The sequence below is a fragment of the Uloborus diversus genome, chromosome 2 (assembly GCF_026930045.1).
Source record: "Uloborus diversus isolate 005 chromosome 2, Udiv.v.3.1, whole genome shotgun sequence".
Taxonomy (NCBI): Eukaryota; Metazoa; Arthropoda; class Arachnida; order Araneae; family Uloboridae; genus Uloborus; species Uloborus diversus.
In genome coordinates, this window is record NC_072732.1 from 153989198 (window position 1) to 154006298 (window position 17101).

At 36.7% G+C, this 17101-nt stretch overlaps 1 protein-coding gene across 1 annotated transcript in view; it reads right to left on the bottom strand.

Moving 5' to 3' along the window:
* Positions 1-11766, bottom strand: part of LOC129216605 (QRFP-like peptide receptor) — a 34683-nt gene extending 22917 nt beyond the window's left edge. Inside the window, exons 1-4 of the mRNA XM_054850821.1 lie at positions 11534-11766; positions 8907-9067; positions 7298-7508; positions 3138-3333 (exon numbers count right to left, since the gene is read on the bottom strand). Coding sequence (XP_054706796.1) covers positions 3138-3333; positions 7298-7508; positions 8907-9067; positions 11534-11766 — 801 coding nt within the window. The remainder of the gene's footprint in view (positions 1-3137; positions 3334-7297; positions 7509-8906; positions 9068-11533) is intronic.
* Between the last annotated feature and the right edge of the window lie 5335 nt (positions 11767-17101).

The window sequence follows — 17101 nt, forward strand, 5'->3', positions numbered from 1 at the left end:
GAGGCTTTAACATCAACGCCTATCCTCGCCTATCCTCAGCCTGAAAAATCCTTCATCCTGGACACTGATGCGAGCAACGAGGGCATCGGAGCTGTTTTATCCCAAGAAATTGACGGAAATGAGCATGTCATCGCTTACTGGAGCAAATGCTTATCAAAGTCGGAGCGAAATTACTGCGTCACCAGAAAGGAATTACTGGCCATAGTGAAAGCTGTAGAACACTTCCATCATTACCTCTACGGCCGAAAATTTCTGCTTCGGACAGATCATGCCTCATTAACTTGGCTTTTGAACTTCAAAAATCCGGAAGGCCAGATAGCCAGATGGATACAGCGGCTCCAGGAATATGACATGGAGATCAAGCATCGAAAAGGGTTATCTCACGGTAATGCTGACGCTTTATCAAGGAGACCCTGTCCTGAGAACTGCCACTATTGTTCCCGAATCGAGAAACGGTATGGAACGACTAGCCCTACCGCCTATCAGGTGACAGTGACTCCAATATCATCAGAACCTGATCCATGGAGTGACGACCAAGTTCGAAAAGATCAACTTGATGACCCCGACATAAAACCAATTTTGGAGTTCATGGAAAGTGACAGTCGGCGACCTAGCTGGCAGGACGTTTCCATCTTCAGTCCTGCAACAAAAAGATACTGGGCTTTATGGAACTCGCTCCATTTACGGAACGGCGTGCTGTACCGAAAATGGGAATCTGATGACGGCAAAACATCTAGGTGGCAGTTACTACTTCCCCGATCAAGGATTTCAGATATTCTGAAAGAAATACATAGTAGTGCGACTGGAGGACATTTTGGTGTCTTGAAAACCCTCAATAAAGTTCGGGAGCGCTTCTTCTGGAGCAAGGCGAAGGATGACGTGGAGAAGTGGTGCCATTCTTGTGACGCCTGTGCTGCTCGTAAAGGACCGAAGAAGAGAAGCAGAGGGAAGCTACATCTGTACAACGTTGGAGCTCCTTTCGAACGAATTGGGATCGACATCTTGGGTCCTCTACCAAGAACTACTGATGCGAACAAATACATTCTTGTTTCCATCGACTACTTCACCAAATGGCCGGAAGCATATCCCATTCCAGATCAAGAGGCTACCACCGTAGCAGAGACTCTAGTCCAACATTGGATCTCGAGATACGGAACACCTTTGCAGATTCATTCCGATCAAGGGAGGAATTTCATCTCTGGTGTGTTTAAGGGCCTATGTCAAATTTTCGGAATTGAGAAAACTAGGACAACACCACTACACCCACAATCGGACGGCATGGTGGAGAGATTTAACCGCAGAATCCTGAATAATCTCTCACTTATGGTATCCAGAAATCAACAGGATTGGGACAAGAAGCTACCTTTGTTCCTGCTGGCCTACCGCAGTGCTGTCCACGAGACTACCGGATTTGCCCCATCTCAGATGCTCTTCGGACGAGAGCTTCGGCTACCTTGTGATCTCGTCTTCGGTCGTCCTCCGGATGCGCCTTCATCGCCTGAGGAGTACATCCAGGATCTCCAGGCCCGGTTGGAAGACGTTCATAACTTCGCACGAGAGCGAATCAACATCGCGGCGGAGAAGATGAAGACCCGATACGACACAAGGTCTACTGGACATGAATTCAACGAAGGCGACAAGGTTTGGTTATGGAATCTCATCCGACGGAAAGGTCTGTCACCCAAATTGCAGTCGCATTGGGATGGACCCTACAAAGTCCTTAACCGACTAAATGACGTCGTAGTGAGGATCCAAAAATCACCTAATGCAAAACCTAGGGTTGTACATTATGATCGGTTAGCCCCATACTATGGCCATAGTTCATGAGCATTACGTAAACAACCATGGTTGATAACATAAAAGTTGTAGATAATTTTTGCTTTTAATGTTTAGTATATTTCTTGTTATTATTGTGTTTTCTGTATCTGTTAGTTATTAATTAATGTGTATATTTGTAAACTTGTGATAGAAGTTTGGCACCCTTTCTGGGGATTGTACTGCCCGGGACGTGCAATTCTTGGGAAGGGGGCAATGTTACAAATCCTGTAAATAGTAATTATTGTAGGAACGTAACCTGTAAATAGTTTCCCGTAATGAATATACAACCCCTTTTCATATGGCTAAAGTATACGACCCCTATTTCCTTTTTGTTCATTGATAAAATTTGATAACGGTCTACTACTTTACAGAAGCGTGTGGAATATTTGAGAATTTCTTTTCGGTGTCTATATAAGCCGTTAGCGATGGATAAACAGTGGAGTTTCGATTGATATTTCGAACTGAGAGCATTTTTGCTCTGTTGATTGCGAGGCATTTCGCTGTGTTGTTTTCGTATTTGGAAGTAAATACGTGTGTAAACGTTGAGTTTACGGTGTTGTGTGATAATTGCTTAATTGCTGATGAATAATTTAGCAGTTGTTGACGATATTTCCTGTACATAGTGTAAATAAATTTCCTGTGCTTTTATCAAGAACTGTGTCATCCTTTCAAGAAAGTGGAAGTCGCACCGAATCCGTTACAATACATTATAATTATAAATATAAGATGTGGTTAAAATTTGTCCGAAACCGTAAACCGTAAACATAAAAATTATCTATGATAAAACTTTTAATAGTTAATACAGACTAAACTGGGAGTGGGTTTTGGGATTTGCAAAAGATATCAAACTTTTACGGGGAAATTTTGTCAACAAATAAGAGATTTTTTTCCTTGTCTTGGCATTGGCAAAAATATCAATGATATGATTGTATTCTAGATTCTGAGTGAAATTATCATTCATTTTTAATTACTATGATAAATTAGGGGGATTTTGGGCCCCCTGAAATCTAAGAAGATGGCCCTGTGCCCCACGTGCCCCTGCGGTAATCAGGCTCTGCTCGTGGTGAATGTACATAACCTTCAGCCACTGCCTTGTAAATACCAACTGGCTCATAAAATTCACTCTGATAACACTAGATGGTTGCATCATATTCATGGGTCGCAGCAACATCCGTTTTACCTGCCTCAAATTTTTATTTTTTAAATCCACACTTATGACTGTCCCATGTCTGTTCTCTGTGTCTTATGTCTGTTACTGGTGCCGTTACCCTAAGTGATGCATTCACAAAGAAAAAAAGTTCAATTTTTTTTCCACTAACCTGTTTTCTGGGCTGTCCTTCCGTCCGGTTGAGACCTGTGCTACCCCCACACAGCCTGACACCTATCCGGCAATAGGCCGCAGTCATCGTGGCACCTGGGATCACGAACACTAAAGTAAACGTTGCGAAAGCAAACCATTCTCTCGCCGATGAAGTTGACCAATCTTCGACGCAGTACACGAAAGAGCGTTCGTGGCTGGAAAAAATGGAACTCATTTAGCAGATTTCATGCACACATGCTCTTCAGGGCTTTGAAAACGTTTCATGTACGGAAAAATTATATTAGGCCTTAAAAACTCCTAGTTTTTGAGGAAACATCTTGAATTTATGGATAATCGTATTCATTGAGACATTTGTCAAAATGTACTTAATACATAGTGTTCCGCCGACCGCCTTTCATCTTCTGTTTAACATCTAATTTTAATTAGCATGTATTTCGTTCTTTCGAAATTGCATGAAAATTCATTAATCACTCGCTTTCAAGAGTTGCAAATATTCGTTTTATCCTCAAGAACTTTCCTCACTGAGAATGCAAATGATGCACTCTCGAAAAAGTAATTACGTTACTTGCTCTTCCATCATTTTTCATCCTTAATTCCTCCCCCCCCCCACACACAGTCACAATTAGAAATGCCTACATGATAATACACTCCAATAACTTGAAAAATAGTCTGCGAGGAGTACCACAAATACCACTCATGTTTACCTCCAGGAAATTTTAATCAGATTGTTACTCTTGAGATACATTGTGGAAAACTTATATAGCGTATTAGATAGTGTTCTTTGTAGTGTATTGAGAATTTTCTTCTAAATCTTAGAGTGGATGGATTATTCCCACATACAATTTTTTCATTACATGTTGCTCCAGTTTTAACAATGAGAATTTCTGTAAATTTTGTATCTCGAACATTTTGATTCCAAAGGATTACTTTTTACATGGCCCCACTTAGTTCTTATAGGCCGTGGAAATCGCTGAAACCCATGTCAATAAAGAGGGCGCTACAGGGTACTCCTGTTTCCATTACTTTGCCATTGATTGGTGGAGGCAGTGGTTCCCAGTGGCGCTTCTTGCGGTAAAAATGGGCGACGTCCAATCAAAAATATAAACAAACTTTGAAACATTGATTATGATTGGTGGATGCATGAGCTGCATTGAAACGCTGAATTTGATTGGTGGCTGCATGAGCTGCATCGGTTTAAAACAGAAAAGTCAAAAATTGTCAAGGCCTGTGAACGTATTTAGTGGGGCCATGCTTTATATTTACAGAAAACGGCTGTTGTCAATTAAACGTTTTAAATTTTATTGAAAACTTTAATGCGAAGCTGTTCTTTATCAAAGTACTTGCCTTATAAAATGTAAGTTTGAAGATAGAGTTTCTAAAATAATTTTTTAATGAAATATTGTCATAAGTACAAACAATGTTTACCTTAAGATTGTGATTAGAATCTGCTGTGATTAGAAGCGAATCATCATATTCGTATGAGTGGAATTTAATAATAATAATAAAGTTGTTAAAATAGAAGAAATTCGCAACTTCAGCGCTCGAATACGCTACCTCGCGGTGATTTACAAAATTAAAGAAAATGGTAAAACAATGCGTTCCACGTGTGTCTGTTGGTAAACATAGGCAGTTTTTTTATGAGTATTTTTTAACGCATTTGATGTGTCTTAGATTGCTTTCAGCAACAGAAATTGTTTCGTCTCTTAATGGTATTCTCGAGCTTCTGAAAATAATGTTAGTTTTCCTTAATTCCTTCTAAAAAATGAGTTGATTGTTAAATGGTGAAAGCTTAAGCACAAGAAAACTCTGGATTAACAAACTTGGATAACGTTATACTAGGTAAATTTTTTTATTGTTTTGTGTGAATTTGTAAGAATCTGTTTTTTTTTAATCTTAAATTAATTTAACTAGCCATATTTTACAGCAGCATTTAGTTGGAATGGACAGTGTGCAAAATATTTTCTTGAATATATTATCGTAGAACGAAATGAAAAAATTTAGCCGAGAAAGAATTTACTTTATTGCTTGCATTCTCAACTGAAAGATTTCGCCAAATTTGTTTAGGGTTATAGTTTTAGTATTGTGCGAGCAATGAACCCTTGGCAAGATTTCGCATTTCAGTTCAACTATTTTTATTTTTTATCATGAGTGGAATAAAATGATAGAAAAATTACAGAATTCGATAAGTAAAAAGAAATAATGTAGATCAATTGAAAAGAAAACTACCTCCATATATCCGTGAGAATTTCGTTAATGATTTGCATAGAATGGCATACACTGGTGTGCAAAAATTAAGGACGAAGTCGAAAAATTAGCATATCAGCTGAACGAAGAGGCAGAGCGGACAGAAAGACCAATCAGGAGATTAAGTAAGGGGATGTACGGTAGCACATGCGCAGATATGCAAGCAGACGTAATGGGGGAGTGTCTGAGTAGTATAAAGCATGTTGTCGGTGTAAGATCAGTATTTCTGGCAAAGAGATTGCACGCCGTATAGCAATTAAAATCACACCGAGTTGCTGCCTCAGCGAGAAATGGCGAATAATCAATCTGTTAGACGACATCTGGATGTTTTTACCCGAGGTCGAATCATTGGGAAGTTGAAGGAAGGTCGCAGTGTGACAAGTGTGGCTGCAGAGTTCGGAATTGCTCACAGCATCGTTTCCGACTTTGAAGACAATTTTAAACTACAGGAACAGCTATCCGGGGTTCAGTAGTGGTCGTCCACGAGGAACCACACCAACAGATGACCGGTGTATTGTCTTACAGGCCAGAAGAAACAGGCGGCAGACAGCAGGAGAAATCGCTAGACACACGACACAGGCGACTGGACGACCGATATCGCGTTTTACCGTGGCCAGCAGACTGCACGGTGGTGATCTGTTTGCACGACGCCCTATACGGTGTGTACCTCTAACGCCTGCCCATCGGAGAAGGCGTTCTCTGTGGTGCTGGGAACATCGGAATTGGAGAGAATGAATGGGGACGAGTACTCTTTACAGATGAAAGCAGATTCAAACTGAGAAGCGATTCTCATCGCATACTCATCTGGAGAGAGCGGGGAAGTCGCAATCATCCCTCGAACATCATTGAAAGGAACAGGTATGGTACTTTTTCAGTAACTACTTTTTCAATAAAGCTTCTTTTTATCCCTCTGATTTCTCTTTTAGTAAGTGTTGCTTACATTGCACATGTTCTTACATATTGGGGATCTTACGGTATTAAATGTGTTGATTTGGAAAGCTTTTGTACAAAGTTATATTGAAAAAACTGTCTCATCCTTAATTTTTGTACACCAGTGTAATTAAATCATAACTCAGAAATTAGAAACATACGAAACAGAAAAATTTAATATTAACCGATTCTGCAATTTGAAAGAAATAACTCAGCTACAAATACAAAACAATTAGCGCTAGCCAATCAAGACAAAGAAGTATCATCTTCTTTTGATAATAATTCGTAATATCATTAAAAAAAATATTTAGCATTAATTGTTATTCTTGTCAGGCGACAAGAATATATTCTTTCAGGCGACAATTATTATTTAGTTTTATCAAGAACTGATAAATATCAAATTCGACATCGTGGAAATGGCTGCTTAGAGCTACGAACTACGTAATTTGCAATACTTTTTGACGTTTAGTAATGCTTCTTGAATTCTCATTTCTTTCTACGTGGGCCAGAATATCCACAAGACTTTGAAAATTAATTTAAATAGAATAAAGTGAAAAAGTCATGCATGCGAACAAAATTTACTAGATTTATGAGAATTTTCTACTTTACGCATGCGTTTGTTTTACCTTTTTCATCCGCCATTAGGCAGTGGCTACAGTGCCCCCTATAGTTTGTTGGAGTTGTGAATAAGACTTACGAAGTATAGAAAGTAAATACCGACGGTTATTATTTAATAAGGGCCTTAATTAAATAAGTATGAGTAGTGCCTAAATATGAATGAAATATTGGCATGATATAAATGAACTTTAATTCCTAAGATTTAAAAATATTTTTTTGAAATTAAACTTTAAAAATGTATCAAAAACCTGTTTAGCTTTTAAAAGCAGCAAAGACAGTATTTAGTTCTTCAAAGAGTACAGTATCCTAAAATAACTAGAGAGATACTTGTCCTGAATAATGGCAACAATCAATTTTCTGTCTCACCTTGTCCCAGCGTGAAGAAGTATCCCATGCGTATTACGTACTATGAGGACGGGAACAAAGAGCAGAAGAGCCAGTAACCACACCAAGAGAATGCTCCATCCCACATGTCTTCTGTAGAGGTGCTTCCGGAATGCAATGGGATGACAAATGACAACGTACCGATCCACGCTCATTACGGTCATCGTAAAGACACTCGCTGCTACGGCAACACCTTCAACAAATTTGAAAAATGGAACAAGGAGGAAATTAATTTTGAAAAATGGTTTAAAAGTTCAGTCATTAATTCTTTGCACTTCACTACAAAGATCTAAATATCTTGCATGTGGTGAATAGACCCTATTCACGGTTTGGCAACGGTTCCTTCAACTGTTCATCTGCGGGTATTTTGACTAAATATGCAGTGTTAGTAGTGCGATTAAAACTCGTTTTGTTTAATGGTTACTGGACTTGATATGCATCATAAACATGCTTAAGGCTTAAACAGACAAACTGCATGAAAAATGCTGAGAAAAGTAAAAAGTAAAGAGAGAATGAGTTTTCATCACGTTTCTGATGAAAAACGAAAAAGGCTTAAGGGGAGTCAGTACTCCCTATACCATCAATGTTAATTTGCACAGGTTCATGTACCTTTTTCTGAAAATCTATTAAAGATACAATTATGAAACTTTTCTTTACCTTAATAGACTCTTTTCTCTATACTGAAGTAAAATTTTACACAAAGAAAGCTTAGTTGAAAAAAAAATGTGTAAGTCACTGTATTTTTTTTTTCAAAAAATGCCATTTTGCAACACGAAATCAGCCTTACAAAAAATATTTTTCGAATATGAGAAAAAATTTACTTCAGTATATGCAATTATATTTATGTAATAGGTGGTAAAAATTTCAAAGCCTAACACAATTTAGTTTCTGAGAAAAAGGAACATTTAGTTTCAGAAATACAATTTTGAGATGTTGCAATTTAAAGGGGAAAATTATACCTCATCAAAATAGGTTTACGTTTTTTAAAGCTTATTTTAACTTACTTCTAATATAAGCACGATAAAGAAGTTAAGAATATCACCAAAAAGGTATTGAAATGGGGTTTCATAATATATAAAAATTAAAAAAAAACTAATTTTTGAAAGAATAAACGAATTTTTTAGAGTACTGACTCCCCTTAAAATCATTATAATACGATTGTAAAGAGAGAACTTCGGACCAAATGAATGGTTCATCATTCTTTTTGCAACGTTTCTTAGTTAAAAACATCCAAAAGATTTTTTTTAATAGAAAGAAGAGCCTATAAGACGCATAAAAGCAAGTGTTATTATTTATTTATTTATTTAGAAGCTAAACAGTTTCACATACATAAAGGACTGCGTGCCATGCGCCTTTCCTGCGGACACACACATGAAGGATTTACAACACAAGGGTACCGGCAGGAATCGAACCCACGACCTCCGATTTAGAGGACGAAGCTTCTACCACAGAGCCCCCAAGTGTTATTATACGCCTTAGAACTGGATTTTCGCCTGCTGCAGTACCCACAATGCACCGCAGTGACGTTTAATATCCGCAGTGACGTCAGGTGAATAGGGTCCATTACGTTTTAAAGGGTAGAATGTCTTACCTTGAAGGTAGTTTGCTAGTTTACACATGACTTCACCAAAGATCCAAAGCTTGTACGTGTAAAATCCAATTGCCATGGGCATACACACCAAAGAAACTAGTAAATCTGATACTGCCAATGTGATTAATAGTGAATTTGATAAGCATCGCATGTGTTGGAACCTGAAAAAAAAAAGAAAATAAAAAACAACCTTTAGTTTGAATTTGTTTTATCAAAGTTTTCACACACATTTGAGATTCGAACCTCTGAGTTGGAAACAATTAGATTTTCATATGTCTAGGATTTAACAGAGCTATCGCTTTCGACTTGGTCATATGATGATTCTGCCATCTGATTAGTGAATCAGATGCGACTTCGTCCGCGGGACTGGTTGAAAACGATATCGAAAGAAGTTCAACGGCTGTGAGAATTATCCTGAATCAACCCGATTCTCGTATACTATCAGTATATCTCGGATTTTGTCTTGCTATCATTTTCGAATCAATCGCGTGACGAGTTTCAAAGACGCTCACATAGGGGAGCAAGTGGGGGCTCAAGCCCCTCCTTAGAAATTAGAACTTCCTTGCTTTTAGTACTTTTTTCTTTGCAAAAATGTAAAAACATTTCTTCTAAAGCCATTAATGCATTAATGAATAATTTATTAAAAATGTCAAACTTTAATAACTCTAATCTGTACTGAAATCGGTTTCTATGGGGAAAATATCCTCCTAAATCATGGAAAAAATAACTGAGCCCCCCCCCCCCCATTAAAATTTTGCATATGGGTGCCCATGACGAATTTGATTAAAGTTTGGTGAATCGGAAGTGACTTTTTTCATGTGAATAGTCGAAAACGGCTGGGGAGGAAGTTTGACTGGAAGGAGATTGCTTTTTGAATAACTAGGAAACAAGATAGTAGAAACAATTAAAATATACTACGATATTTCTGAATGAGTTTCATATGTAGTTTTCCCTATTCCTTCCCTCACAGTGTAAATGACGAAATGCATCCTTAGAGGTACCTCACTAGGGGAACTCCCAACTTGAGTACTTGGCATATTAAATGACATAAAAATTTCAATATAGATGTATCACAGGAAAAGGAGGCAAGAAGCAAGCTTTACAGTTTTTTTTAAAATTTAAATGAAATGCTATCAAAATTACTGGAACAGATTATCATTTTCAAGCTTGTGCATCCAATACTTCAGAACTTTGAGTCACTTTTGTGCAGCAGTTTTATATTTAAACTCAAAAGTATGTCCTAGTTCATTGAGTCTTCGTTCTATGAATACAAATTAGACATTACTAAATGGTGCAATCAAAACTTTTATTAAGCTTACCAAAATAGAGGGCATTTCAAGAAAATCAACGAAAAAGAAAAGAATAATTGCGAGCAGAAGGTTTGAATTTGGTTAACACAAATGGTCTGACGTCATCAAATTCGAACTCATCTAATGAGTACATGAGAAAACTTTATTGAAATTTATAAAAATTGGAAAAATACAGGGTGACAAGAAACAACTTAGACACACATAATACATCATAATTTTAATGCTAATGAAATTATTACGACCAAACTTCAAAATAAATAAGAATACATCAATTCGTCTAATATACTTACAAATTTTCAAAGTGGCTATCTTTAACCTTAATACACAGCTTTAAACGTGTCGTAAAATTTTCGGCTATGGGCCGCAACTTACTTATCGATATTTTCTCCCATGCCTTGCATAAGGATTTCTTTAGGGAGGATGCCAAAGTTTTATAAGGTTTAGCACACACCCTTGTCTCTAGATAGACGAAACAGAATAATCCATTGGTTTCAAATCTGGTGAATACAGTGGCCATTCTTCAGCTCCAATGAAGTCCGGAAAATGTGTCTTGCACCAATCTTGAGTGCCTTTAGCTCTGTGTGCAGGTACGGAATCCTGTTGTAAGGTCCATCTTTTGGTTCCAAAGAACTTTTGCCACCAAGGTAAGAAAGACCACATCTTCCAAAATGAGTTTGCGATATCTTTCTTGATTAATTTTATCCCTTGATCATCAAAAACAAGTGGTGTTTTCTTACGAGTACATATCCCACCCCAAACAATTACAGATTGGAGTCATTGACGTCGTTCAACAATGTAACAATGTCTTGGAGACAGGGGTGTGTGCTAAACCTCATAAAACTTTGGCATCCCTAAAGAAATCATTTTGCAAGGATTGGGATCAAATATCAGAGAATGAGTTACGACCCATAGCCGAAAATGTTGTGACCGGTTTAAAGCTCTGTGTTAAGGCTAAAGGTAGCCACTTTGAAAGTTAGTAAATATATTAGACGAAATAATGTATTCATACTAGTTTTGAAGTTTGGTTGTAATATTTTCATTAGCATTAAAGTTGTAATGTATTATGTGTGTCCAAGTTATTTCTTGTCACCCTGTAAAAGAAAAAGAAGAAAAAAAAGAATGATTACTTGCATGTAAAAGGTTTGAATCGGGTACAAATTTGGTTAACACAAATACACTGAGAGTCATAATTATCGAATTCATCTAATGAGTACATTGAAACATACTGTATTGAATAAAGCGTTTTCTTGCGTACATTGCTTAAATACTGTAATTTTTTTTTTAAATTCTTCTAAGAAGTGACTAATTATTACTCACCTCCAGAAAACGACGAGAGCTATTGTGTTTGCCGAGGTCGCCACGATGAAGGTGATGACGTAAAGAGTGATGAGGATGAGGTTCTGTAAGTTGGTGATAGTCAACCTCTCTTTGTGGTACTCTGTAAGAACATGCTCTATGCTGTCCCACACGCCAGAAAGATTGGGTGATAATGTGCTGTTTGGGAAGCTGATGTTCAAAGTCATCCGGATCCATTCGCGTGGAATGTCCATCCTGTAGAAGGTGGAGACAGATTGAAGCAAATATATTTTATCTGAGCTTGTTGGCATTTATGAAGACATATATTGAGGAAACTTTGATTGCGAACTTTATTTTTAAAAGAACACAACATAAGGAAGGGCAGTTTTGCTGAAACGTTATCCGGATTCATTCGCATGGAAAGTTCATCCCGAACAAGGTCTAGAGGTATTGAAGAAACCAGGTTTTTATGGCATTTGTGAAGTTTATTTCTGAAGAAGGTTTAATTCCGAACTTAAAACAATTTACAAGGAACTGAGCTTTACGTTATGTCTGAAAAGCATAACATTTTTACAAATTAGTAGACGTTCAAAGTCATTCGGATCCATTCTCGTAGATTGCCGTAGCTGAAGAATATCATAACAGATTGGAGTCAAAATTTTTAGTTGAACTTTAATTTCACGGCATTTATAAAAACGAATAACCACTAAAAGTGTGGTAGCGAACGTTATTTACAAAAGAACTGTGCTTTGTGTTGTATCTGAAAAGTATAACATAAAGACAGATCATTTGATGTTCAAAGTCATCCGGATCCATTTTCATAGAATATCCATTCTGAAGAATAACAAAGTAGATTTGAGTCAAAGTTTTGTCTAAACTGGAACTTCATGGCATTTAAGATTACGAATTATCAATGAAAGTGCAGTAGCGAGTCTGAAGTAACTTAAACGAACTGTGCTTAATGTTATGTCTAATAGTCATAATATACGGTCACTGTCAATTGCGCTGATGTTCCAAATCATCTGGATCTACTTTCTTGGAATATCCATTCTGAAGAACATCAAAACAGATTGGAGTCAAAAATTTAAGTCAAACTTAAATTTTGTAGCATTTATCATGGCGAATTATTAATGAAAGTGTAGTAGTAAGCTTAAGTAACTTACAAAGAACTATGCTACATGTTATGTCTGGCAGTCCTAACTTAGAGGAAGTTCAGCTGAAGTTTCAAAGTCCTCCGGATCCATCCTCATAAAATGTCTATTATGAAGAAGATCAACATAGATCGAAGCATAATTTTACTAAGGGTTCGTCCACTAATGATGTCACGCTTTGAGAGGGAAGGGAGATTATTTGGAACAACGGGAATGGGTTGAGTAAGAAGAAGAATGTTCATGAAATACAGCGTGGCGTGTGACAAGGGAGGGGTGGGGGTAAGGTTATGTGTGACATTTTGTGACAAAGAAGGGGAAAGAGCCAAATATGTTTAAAATATAAATGTTGGTCATCATTTGCGGACAGCCCCTAAGCTGAATAGGCATTTCATGAGATTTATGAAAATTATTTATAAGAAAAACTGAAGTAATTTATGAGGAACCGTGAATGCCTTATATATATTAATGCGGCCGTGGTGGCCTGGGTCTCGGGTTCGATCCTAGCCGATCGAAAATCCACCGTCTTCATTAACGGGGAAGTTTGTTATTGAAATCAATAGAAATCACTTCTTTGGTGTTTTTTGATGCAAGATCAAAACACTTAAAGTCGTTCTTTTTCATAGCACTTTTAACTCACCGAAAGAGTTCTGTTGAACTCCGTGGTGTTCAGAGTGCTACTGAAATTCTTTTTGAAACCTGAAGAATCCTGTGGTTTAAAACAGTTGGAAAGACGAACAGGTAATTTTCACTCCAAGTTATGATTTTTCTTTTTTCTATGCTGAAACAATGGGGGAAAACCTTTAATTTAAAACATACAACTATGTGTAAATTTCAGATAAATTTTCATTTTGTTATTCTAAGATCTACACTATTTACAAAATGCTAAGAAAAGCATTATACCTCTATTGAATTAAAAGAAAGCAAACATGCTACATCCAGAGAAATATACGCGAAGAATAGTAAACAACAATTGAGGAAAATTAACACCTACACTATTTTCCTCACACAAAAGAGAACTATTAGAACAAAGAGTAAGTTTTAAAATGTAACAAAAGAAAACGCATTCCGCTGACGCATCTCTGGTAATCCTCACCGAAAAAGGAACCTGGAGAAATTCGAAAATTACATTGAGTGGATTCAATCGATTTCGAAGGAGTGCGCTTTCCCTGGGGGAAAAATTATTTTCAAAACACACTTAGGGATTTTTAACCGTCGATAAACTGCTTAGAAGAGAATTTCGTGATTTGTTACTGAGTTAAAATCGTGATAAAATGTATTTTTACAAACTTTTTTTTATAATGTTCAAAAATAAATAAATAAATAAATAAATAAATTACATAAATTTGAATTTTTGGCATCTTGAATTCAAATTATGTTTTTCGCAATCACGAGCGTGTGTGTGTATGAATGCGCGTGTGTGTTTGTGTAGGCGCATGTGTGTGTGTTTGTATAGGCGCATGTATGTGCGTGCGCGTGTGTATGTATGCATGTGTGTGCGTGTTATGTATGCAGTGCTGTGTGTGTACGCGCGTGTGTGTGTATGTAGGCATATGTGTTTGTGTCTGTGTGCAGGCATGAGTGTATGTATGTGTGTGTGTGTGTGTGTATAGGACTGTGTGTTTATGTCTGTGCGCAGACATGAGTGTGTGTAGGATATGGACGCAACGTGGAGACGGTTTTGCAAGAGGAGCAGCATCGTGAGGCCGGTCGACGCGACGGTGGTGCTGGCAGAGGGAGGTGGTGGGAAAATAAAATCATAGGAATTCAAAACAGTCAAATGAGAACAATAAGCAATCGTGATTGCTCAAGAAAAAAAAGAAAGAAAGAAAGAAAGTGATTCAATCCGTTGATGCAAAAAAAAAAAAAAAAAACATCTCTACATAATATAAAATGAAGTCCCCAAAAAGCGTCTGTGTGTTTGAAATCGCAAAACTCGAGAACTACCCATCCGATTTCGATGAAATTTTCACAGTTTGTTCCTTTAAGTCCTGAAAAGGTTTGCAGACCAGTTCGAAAAAAATTCGATGAATAGTTCTTTTTTTATTCCAATTTAGGTCCAATTTTCTCATAAATTCCCGATTATGGGGGGTGAAAAATTACTTGCACATATCAATATTATATATCGTTGGAAAGACTAGAACTTTCCGCGTTCTACGCAATTTGTTTCAATGATCTAACTTAATTACGACGGGAGTTATTTGCATTTTTATCTCGAATTTGTTTAGGCTTAGCTGAAATTTAAGCACTACTTTCTTTATTAAATCCATCAATAAAAAGTGAAGGGATTGTCCCACTGTTTTCTTTTTCACAAAACTGAAAAGAGCGGCTTTTATTACTCCAGATCTAACTCGACCTATGGTCGAAAGTTTAACCCTCTATCTCCATTAGAAAAAAAGTTTCAAGCGAATTAAATGAAGTTCAAAAATCTGTTCTCTATACAAGTTTTTAACCATTTTATTTTCCGTTTCCACGGTAACGCTTTTTGATTATATTGTTTATTTCCATCTTTCTTATTTTCAATTCTTAAACTTATTTTACTTTGTGTCTCCATGGTTACGCTTTCTAAATCCATCTTTCTCATTTAAATTTCTTAAAAGTATTTTTATATCTGTCATCATTGTTTGGAGGGGAAATTTCGCATGATGTTTCTTTTTCTTTCATTTAAGCCTGATTGTTAAATATACTTCACTTGATACAATTTTTATTTTCAAAGTAGACCGGGCAAAGCCGGGCAACGCAGCTAGTTGTTTAATAAAGGAATCGGAAAAAGGAAATGAGAAAATTTTTATATTTTGAGTGTGAGTGTTGTGTGTTGTAATGTCATACAACATTTAAATTACATAAGGAATAATTTTTGGTTTCAAGGCTTGGATAAACGGTTTCGTTGTTGAAATAAAATTGATTATTTTAATTTTATTTCAGCAGTAAAAGGGGTTTTCAAAAAACTTTTTGTTTGAAAACCAAAAACCTTTTGTTCATGGATCGATAACTCATTCCTATTTCCAAAAACTGAATAAAAAAAGTTTTTGACTTGAAGCGCTTATTGAGATAGAAAAAAAATCCAATTCCTGGAACTGAAAATTATTAAAGAAGCTTGGTGTCCAATGCTATTATGTACAAATATAGCCCCGGGTTTCAAACAAAGCGGGGTCTTGATGACGTCACAAATGATGCAATTTGTGTGTGTGTGTGTGTGTGTGTGTGTGTGTGTGGGGCGCATCTTTCTATCGCGTTTTTACGTTATGATAATCAAGAAGCGAATTAAATATTGCGCTCTAAGCTTGCTATCAACCATAACGTTGCCAACACGTGAGTAAAAATGCGAATTAAATATTTTGCTCGGTGAATGGCAACACTGAATGGCATTTCATCATTTGTGATGTCATTGGACAGAAGCATAAAAAATGCAAGCGCACCGATTTAAGTAATTTTTTTAAATATTAAACTTGTATAAATTATTCAAAAAATGGTCAGATCCTACGTTTTTAAGCATGCTCTTTCAGAAAAAAATACTTTTAAAATTTTGGAAACGACCCCATTCCTACCAATCACGTTTTATTTCTCGGGGCAAACTGATACAAAATATCTTTTTTTAAAAGTTTTGTTCGCCTACTCTCTTTTGTCTGGAAATAACCATGTTTTTTTCACAGATCACTTCACGGGAAAAAAAATTGTATTTTGACAGTCAGAATCACTTTTTTGCTAAAATCAAGACGAACCTTTCCTTCCCAAGCTACACCGTACACGCAATACTCCTAGATGTATCATTTTATATCGTGAAATGCTGAATAAACCAATCTCGAAAGAAATCTTCCTGCCTCCTCGAGGCACCGACTTTTCCATCAATAGTAGCTAAGGAAAAGATTGGAAGTCGAATAAGCCTTGCATATGGTTTGCAGCTCGCTCGTTTTTCCCTTTACATAAATATTAGTGGCTAGATTCAAATGTTGCCCCTGAAAGGAATCTGGAGGCGTTGTAAAAATATATAAGTAAATTTAAATAACGGAAAAAAAAGTGCTTCTGAATTTTTTACTCCGGCATTCGGTTTCGGTATCCTAGACAACGTGAAAGAAATGGCATTTTGTAAGCCTATTATAATAAGAGCTTTTATTTACTACTCACTCCGTCTATGGCCATTTGGGACGCAAAGGGAAAAAATGTCGGAAGCGAAAAACATCTCCCGAACAAAAAAAAAGAGAGAATGGTGTTTGTAGAGAGAGCGTAACTGAATCGATTTGGAACATAGCAGAAACAATGTCGGAACGGACAAACATGCAACTAAATTGCAATTGGTTGGCATGTCTGTGTGTTATAATAATGTTGTTTCTACCATTTTAGTTTAACACACAAGTAGGAGAACGTGGGGCAAAGTGAAATGGTGAAACATTAACTCTGCGTTTAGCGCCACCTATCTAGTAATATTTTAACTATGTAGTAA